Source organism: Fusarium oxysporum, genomic scaffold (assembly GCF_000149955.1).
Source record: "Fusarium oxysporum f. sp. lycopersici 4287 supercont2.77 genomic scaffold, whole genome shotgun sequence".
Classification (NCBI taxonomy): Eukaryota; Fungi; Ascomycota; class Sordariomycetes; order Hypocreales; family Nectriaceae; genus Fusarium; species Fusarium oxysporum.
The window spans coordinates 3,800-12,033 of record NW_017264877.1 but is presented as its reverse complement, the minus strand read 5'-3'; the positions used below and the strand labels follow the sequence as shown (position 1 = coordinate 12,033).

The 8,234-nt window shown below is 45.1% G+C and overlaps 3 protein-coding genes across 3 annotated transcripts; 1 reads left to right on the top strand and 2 right to left on the bottom strand.

Moving 5' to 3' along the window:
* Positions 1-1,983: 1,983 nt before the first annotated feature.
* Positions 1,984-2,895, bottom strand: FOXG_17700 (uncharacterized protein; the record flags this gene model as incomplete). The annotated part of the gene is made up of 1 exon (XM_018397704.1): positions 1,984-2,895. The coding sequence occupies one exon, from the start codon at positions 2,893-2,895 to the stop codon at positions 1,984-1,986; it is 912 nt and encodes a 303-aa protein (XP_018258830.1).
* Positions 2,896-4,901: 2,006 nt separating this feature from the next.
* On the bottom strand, positions 4,902-5,844 carry FOXG_17699 (uncharacterized protein). Its single transcript, XM_018397703.1, has 2 exons — positions 5,761-5,844; positions 4,902-5,639 (listed from the first exon to the last, which is right to left on the bottom strand). Exon 2 carries the CDS (start codon positions 5,506-5,508, stop codon positions 5,047-5,049), a length of 462 nt encoding a protein of 153 aa, XP_018258829.1. The 5' UTR covers positions 5,509-5,639; positions 5,761-5,844; the 3' UTR covers positions 4,902-5,046.
* Positions 5,845-6,979: 1,135 nt separating this feature from the next.
* Positions 6,980-7,883, top strand: FOXG_17698 (uncharacterized protein). Its single transcript, XM_018397702.1, has one exon. The coding sequence runs from the start codon at positions 7,007-7,009 to the stop codon at positions 7,718-7,720; it is 714 nt and encodes a 237-aa protein (XP_018258828.1). The 5' UTR covers positions 6,980-7,006; the 3' UTR covers positions 7,721-7,883.
* Positions 7,884-8,234: the final 351 nt, after the last annotated feature.

Sequence of the window (8,234 nt, the reverse complement as noted above, 5' to 3'; positions counted from 1 at the left end):
TGTTTAGCAAATATCGGGATATATAGCCTTTGATAAGTGGATTTTATTATAGGAGGGTAAAGGTAATCAGTAAGAAGAAAACAGCCAGCAGTAGAAAAGGAAAGGTTAATAAGAGAGGAGATCTTTTTAAGAGAAAGATACCTAAGAAATAAGAAAAGAAAATAGGAAAATAGCTAGAAAAAGTAAAAAATAAAAAGGGATAAAAAGAGATAAAAAGATAGAGATAAAGAGAGGTATTATATAATGCAATAAAGCTAGCCAGCCTAAAACCCTTTATATTACTAACTAATTTAAATAGTTTTTAAAGCTTTTAGAGGAAAGAGAAAATAAACTTAGTCTATTAAAATTTCCTATTTTAATATAAACCCTACCTAAGGCTTAAAAGCAATTAGCTTAACTAGCTGCAGCTATAACAACCTATTTAACAAGGTAAGTAAGGCAGACTTTAATATACATTAAGTTATATATAAGGGCTTAATAGCAGGTATCTAACCGCCTAACTAATATATAAGGCATTTAGGCATTTAGTAATACTTATAATAAATAAATAGTACAGGCTAGTAATTTAACATAATAGGAGTAAATAGGTAATTATTAGCTATTATACATTCCTCGGTTATAAGGTAATAGGCTTATCTGCCTACTATATTAGTATTAAGTTATATTAGGCATACCGGCCTACTCTGCAGAGATTATTAAGTTATAGTTAGATAATTAATATTACTAATTTACCTTTAAAAAGAAAACCTCTTATTATATTATAGGTATTAGTTATAACTAAGCTTTCTCTTACCTTATAATAAATATTAATAAGTTACTTTATATATAATAATAAATAAGGTTAATAAAAATATTAAAATATAATAGTTTTTTAAATTAAATTACTTAAAAGTTATTAAATTATTACTACCTAGAATTTAAACCTATAATAATAATAATATAATTATATACCTTGCCTATTATATTATATATTACCTTTATTAAGCTAAGGTAGCTATCTATAAGTTTATAAGGGTATCTTACTAATTATTATACTTAAAGGAGGCCTAAGTATCAATTATTAACTAAATAACCTTCTTTATATTTTAAGTAATATAATCTGATATAGCATAGGGTCTAGGGAAGGGAGGTGATTCTGTTATTATAGCCTGATGGATCTTGGCATTATTAATTAGACCATTGCTACGTGGGACTCTGACTACAACAGCGTGTTCGTGATTACTTGCAAAAATATCTCCTGAAACCAGTACTCAACTCTATTCCCTCAAAACAGCCAACCTAGCAAGCTAGGTTGGGCACAAAAGCGTGAGACACGCATAAAAGGGTGAGTCATGTTGCTTATGTTGCGCAGGGGTGCTGAGTGAAAACAAATATTTTATCTTGATTGTTAATTATTGAGGTGAGTTCTCGGGTTTATATCTCTAGATGATTTCGTCTGGGACTTTCAGACTAACAGTCTAAATCCTGAGGGGAAGGGGGATCCCCGCATTTTCCAACAGACACTAGCCTTTTCCACATCTACAATTAAGGAAATACCGACAAGTTCAACTACGGCGACTGTGGCCCCTCCAAAATCACAGCTACAGCCAACTCCCTGTTTTTCTACGCCCAGCAGTATGCTATTCCGGCATATGCAACTGTACCAGAAGGGTGGACCTGATGCTGTCGACCCATTATCCGTGTTCTGGTATCAACAGCGAAAACCGCGGGATAGTTGGGCTCGGGGTTTACCTCTGGACAATGCGTTCTTCAACGCCGGAAGGTTAAGGAACTTGGAAGCAGGCTTGAGAGCCGGTGTGAATGGACGAAGCCGATCTGGGGGCCTGGACTAGCATCGTTGAGTGTATTCCCGCCTACCCTGCCGATATCTCGACTCTAGCAGTCCAAAAGACGCAGCCCTTATCGGCAAAAGGGGCTTCCTACTGCACCCAAGACTATGATCCACAGTGGTCCGTATTTTGGATTCCAGCCATAGACTCTAACCTATAGACCTGCGGAATACTGTTTAGTACCGTTACAATCAATCCAGCAGCCTCCGCTAGCAGCCCACATCGCGCAAGCAATAGCCTCATTTGCGTCCCTTGTCGCTTGGATGCTCCCCGTAGCCATCTCATCCCGCGCCTCGTTCAGCTGTCTCTTGATCATCCGCCTCTTCTCCTCTTCCACTTCCAGATGAGGCAAGAAGCATGCACGCGGGATCTGCTGGTTCTCGAACGGACGGTCTGTTTCCGGATCCGTCAGCCTAGGCAGCGCACCGAGCAGCTGATTAAGGCGGGCACATAGATTCTCTGGGTCTCGTAGCATCTGGCAAGTGAAGTACTGCTCTAGGCCTAGTCGTGACAGCATTGGTAGCCCGTCTAGGACTACCGGAGCCGGTGGGTATATCAATGCATGGCGGAATTGATCCCGCATACGAATGCGGCCGTTAACCGGCTCTAGCGGCGGTGGTAGGGGGAACTCCTGCGTCCCCATGCGGTGGTCAAGCGGGAATGACCGGAACCAGTTCGTCAGCAAGGCGTCGAGTTTATGCAGATCAGCCGGTAAAGTGGTCTCGATCATAGATACTATCGATGGCGGGAACTGCTCGGCCGAGTAGCCAGCCGCAAACATGAGCGCGCAGAATTCGCTGGGCTGGAGCACGCCGGTGGATGTAGCGTCAAAGTACGCGAGGATTGCCGTGATAAGGCGAGAGAAGATAGGAGACGGGGTCTTTGTATGTGTGATAAGTTGGCCCCAGTATTTCTCTGAGGCAAGGACTTCTTGACAGGTGATGTCGTTCGGAGACGTTGAGGAGGTTCGGAATATTGTCTCTGTAGGTAAATTTTCCGACTTCCTGGACGTCAAGACGCTCCCTGCCTTCACCAGCGTCGTGCAGCAATATATTCGCAGCATCATTGTAGTAGGCGCCGAAGTACGAACTCGGACCAAGCGTCCTCGGGCGTCAGAAGCTTACGTGCTGCCTTCCAACAAAGTATTTCTTCCGGTATCTGTTCGGATGACGAACCTAGGTGAACATCGCTATATATACCTCAAGCTTCGTCATAGATTTCCCAAATAGTCTGAGCAGTCACGATGCGGCCAACTTGGGCAACTGATTCCTCTTGGCTCTGCCTCAAACGACGAACGCAAGGAAGTGCGTTAAGTTTTTTCTGGGGTAAAACCCGACTCCAGTGCTGTTGCATCTTGGAGAGAATATGTAAATGATACGCACGAGCGACCTCTTCAACAGCTAGATGCGTGATACTCTCGACTAGCTCTACGGCCTTTTGGCTATGCCCGCGGTCGAACTAAAGTCGAGCCTCTTGGGCCCATTGTTGCATATAGTGCTCAACAGGGACTTGATTTGTGGTAAGGAACTGAACATTTGGCTAGTGGATGAAACGGTTATGAACAGGATTCCAGGGTAGGTAGATCTGAACAAGGGTCTCTACGGCGATATATCCACCACTCCAGTCCATACAGTGTTGGGGAGTCCATGGCACCGCCAACGTAGTCACTGAGTCGTCGAGTCCAAGACCGCGCCGCTCTAGTCGTGACCTTCTTTTTTGCCCATTCTGTATTGCCAAATCCAGTTATCGTAAAGGAAACGTTGATGGGCATTGAGACAATGCATGAGAAGTCCACAAGACAGCTGAGCAGTCAGACTTGCGTATTGTGATATGCTAAAGTGATATATATCACACTTTTTTCAGCTAAATGTGATATCACGACAGCTGAAATGCTATCGCCCGTGAATTTCCTTTTCGATAAGGCCATCTAATCTTATCTACTTTTGTTGGATCTACTGTAATTAGCTTTTGAAACACCCCTATTGGTTTGTGTCATCGTGCACAGGCCATCGAGCCGTACAACGGGACATTTCCTTTTGCATTGGCCCTTCTCGTTCCATTCTGGCACTGCCTTTGAACAGCCAGTGACCTCGTATGGGAAGTTGAGGATACAGGAGACATGTGAAACTCTAAGGTCAAAATAGTCTTCTGACGGCGAGAACACTGGCACCAACAGAAAGCTCCTGATGGGAGATATCTAAACGGACCAGTTTTTATTTGCATTACTAATCTGCAAAAAATCAACATGCACCGGTACAGGACAACGATTCCTAGAGCTGGAGCTCGGAGCCATCCACTGGCCCCACTACGCCGAAAGAGCCCCGACTTCAAAACATTCCACAGCCGCCTCGGCTTCCATCATTTTGACGACGACGTCGTGGCCAGGTGCAACCGCCCCCTAAGCGCCAGGGTGGACATCCTCCGTTTCCGGCGTCGGGGAACCTGGTTTCCGTTCTAGATTACTGTCATCCCTAACTTTGAAGCTGGACCAAGAACGCGTTGTTGAAAAAATGCATTTTGTATGGGGAAATATTTTTTTTGCTTACCGGTAGGTGGGTACAATATGATATTAACCCCCTCATTTGGCCGGAAGAGCTATGAAAGACAGTCCTGGAATGAAATATTTTGATAGAAATCGATCTCACGTTTTCAACAAGCCTCTATAAATTAGAAAACCCCAACTGTCAGATGACAGACAGGCGTGTAATCTTATTGTCGTCAATTATGTTTCCTCCGTGCTGGATTCAGCAGGACCGGCCCGCCAGGATCAATCTTACGATTTAGATTAGGTATTCATCTGATCATCCTATCATGATGATCGCTGCTCGTTGATTTTACAACCTATTGGTTTGGCTCGTAAGCGACCATGGACTAGTCCAGTGACACCAGCTTGCTAGGGTAAGTATTTTCGAACCAGTACCCTCGTACCGTCTCAAGTCTGGGTTGCACAGCACAATGAGCTGGAAGCTACGGGTCTCAGACACTTGGGATGTGGTCTGCGTGATATTTGAACAGAACAGAGGTTTGCCAAATTCTGAATGTGACGGGGGAAAGAATAGAGGACGCGTCGTTGGGCAGAGAAGTTGAATATTAAATATCTACGGGTATCAACCACAGCTTGGTGAAGGCTTGGCCAAATAACTCGAGACAAATCGATTTACGTGAGCGTCAAAGGTAGACAAACCCTAAAATCCTCATTCAGAAATACATGACTAAACTAACAGTCCTGTTTGTTTTCGCCACAGCTTCCAACCATCGCGACCAACTCCCACATGTGGCCATCTAGATCAGCAAAGCTGCGAGTATACATGCCGCATTCAGACCCGTAATTCGGGAGCATGTACGGATCAGCAATACCACCAGCCTCAACAGCTTTCGTCACCCCACTATCCACAGACTGCTTGCTCTCGACTGCGATCGAGAAGAGAGCCTCAGTTGATTTGGCCGCGTCGACAATTTGAGTACCGGAGCGGATGAACTCTTTGAAGCGCGCGTTTGTATGAATCATCAAGCATATGGTCTGGTTTGGCTCCGGAAGGCGAAGAGCCTTGGTCTTGTCGTCAGAGTACTCCTTGATATGAGTAAAGCCAATGGCAGTATAAAAGGCAAGGCCGGCTTCTGGGTCGGCAGTGTGGATGTTCAGATAGAACGAAGGGGGATTGGGCTTGTCTGACTGCATATTTATTAGGTTGAAAGTCTCATTGACTCGATTTTTGTTGGATGAACAGTTATGACTGATGGGCTTGATGAATGGGGCTCAAGCCACTCACTTATCCTCAAGACTGTCGGGCCATCATACAACCGCTTGTTCTTATTATCAGAAGATTAACTTTTGTCTGCCTGAAATGCCAAGCGCGTTTATTTCGTGAGGCGTCGACTCACATCCACGGACTGGTCACGAATTGAACGCGTTGTCACGGGGCTTACTTACATGACATACGCCATGACGCTTGGCCAGTGGCATTCAAGAGATGAACAGCCTCTTACCACATGTGGGGATGCGCCAAGATAATTCGGGTAAGCATAGCTGTTCAATCGGGATGATTATTCAACAGAAGCCGAGTCAGCGGCAACTTGATGCGGGGTTGGGTACTGTACAGCCTTCCAAAGCACCAGGCAGATATCGCTCAGTACTCGAGGCACGCGGAAGAAATAATTGTCAGTACAGTATTCATCGCTATTCAGATTGATGGTGTGAAACCAAGGTTCAGTATGGGCTTCAGCAAAATGTGGACACAAATTGAGCAATGTGTGGCACAGCATGGGCTTGGGGAAACGAGGACGAAAAGCAGGCGTTGTATGTAAGCATTAGTGACTAGTGCCCTTTCGGTCAGAACAGGCCAGCGGGCGTAATATATTGTATTGTATTGTAGTTAGCCAACTGTACCAATAAACACTGGTAATGGCCCACTACCACTTTTTGTGGCCCGCGCGCGTCTCCTTCCACAATGTCTGGTCTCAGCTCTAAATACAAGAATACTTAGCCCGTACACCCGGCCGAATTTCTAAGACATAGATCCTAAATCCCCCGCTCGTACTGTTGTGATGGCAGTGGTAGGGTGGGGCGGGATAAGCCTTGGAGGCTTATGAGCTCTCAGGAGATCAGCCAACCCTTGAGCAGAAAACAATCCAGTTGAATAGCTTTGATAGTTAATACTAACCTTTTCCTAGGCCTGACAGAGTGGAGGCCGGCTGGAAATTATCCCGTCTTACTAAAAACACAGCAAGGTGTAGGGTAAGACTATTCTTGGCGCTCCAAGAAAACCACTCAGATCGTTTTTGAAAATAGTAACATTCAGTCATGGTCAGGGTACCGTAGGCAAGATGGCCCGGCAGTCGACATCTGCCGAGGACTTTGCAGCTTATTTCCAAGGCAGTTCCTCGATTCACGAGTAGTCGAAATAAGCTGCTAGAGTTTCAACTCGGGCGACTGATCTTCATGATCGCCGCAGGTACCCTTTTAAGGTGATCCTTCTGCCGTCAACATACAAGCATACGCTCAGCCAAGAACAGGAAATTGTACTTGACCTTATTTTCGGCCAGTCCGAAAGGGAAAATGTCATTCTCATCAAGAACAACGGTTTATACGAGGTTCCCTTTTTGTCAGCTAGGTCTAGTTGAGAGGATGTGACATCATCACACCTTTACAAACCTGTCGTGAGTAAGGTATAAGAAGCATGAAAGCTAACCTCCTCTTCCTATTCTTTTCATCTTCCAATCTTGCGTTTATTTGCTCTGAGAGCCAATTCAATCAATTAGAAAGTTCCCCAATTCCTGAATCTACACTCTGTTGTATGATAATGAAGATCCTCGCTCTTCTCGCATCAGCTGCAGCTGTTTCTCTCGCCACGCCTACTGTTGATACACATGAGATTGATGCACGCGCGGTTGACACCGTTCTCTACCCAGCTGGAACCTACCGATACTGGATCCAAAGTGGCAAAATCATCTGGGATCCACAGGATCAGCTTCTAATCGTCAAGAACGGCAAGGCCGCTGACGAGACAACCACAATTGTGACCTTTGAGTTCGACGAAAGCACTCGCGGCAAGACCTGCGAGCTTCTATTTGAGCTCTGGGACCGAGATGTGTCCACTGGAACAAAGACTCTGGACGTCTTCACCTACTCAGATCCTCCAACGGGACCTCGAGCTTTCTCGGCTGCAGACGCTGCTAATTGGGCATCCACGAAGAGTAGAGGCAACCATGTAGGTCGTATCAGAGTACCTAAACCTGGTAATGCTACATGGGAACAGTCGTACCAAGGGTGGCCCAAGATCCCCTGCCCAGCTGGGCAACTCATTGGGGTAGAGTATGTAGGTGTCGGCGATCGGGTGCAGGTTCGCTGGGATATCGGAGTGACTGGGCCTAGGTTTAAGGTTGTGGGGTAGATAAAGATATGTTCTTCTTTATATCTATGCGGGAAGTGACGATGAGAACGTTGTGTGTCTAGCAAAATGCTGAATTGTGTTACCATGTTGCAATTGATCTATATGGGTAACGTGACCATGTATATTGAGCTTGAAGACAAAGAATACCTGCTTAGTGTCTGTCTTGGTGACGAGGAGGTTCGTATGTGTGTTTATCTTCCTGGTTGTCAGCGCATCTAACCAACAACATGGCAATTACACACGAACTCATCACTGGCTGCCAATGAGTTATCGATCATGACTGTGTAATTATAGCGAATATCGGCTTTTGAAAGTCTGTTCGTACTGAGAAAAGCTGAAATGCATGTAAAAGCTGGTAAATGGATCAATAGATACTCGTAGCTGAATTGCGTCCGGCTCATATGCCACGAAGTTTACATATCATCTACTTGCTGTCTGTAACGGTTGCACAAGCCGTTAAACCACAGGGCAAAAGATCGGGCCATAATCGCTATGCAAGCAATCATGGGTGTGC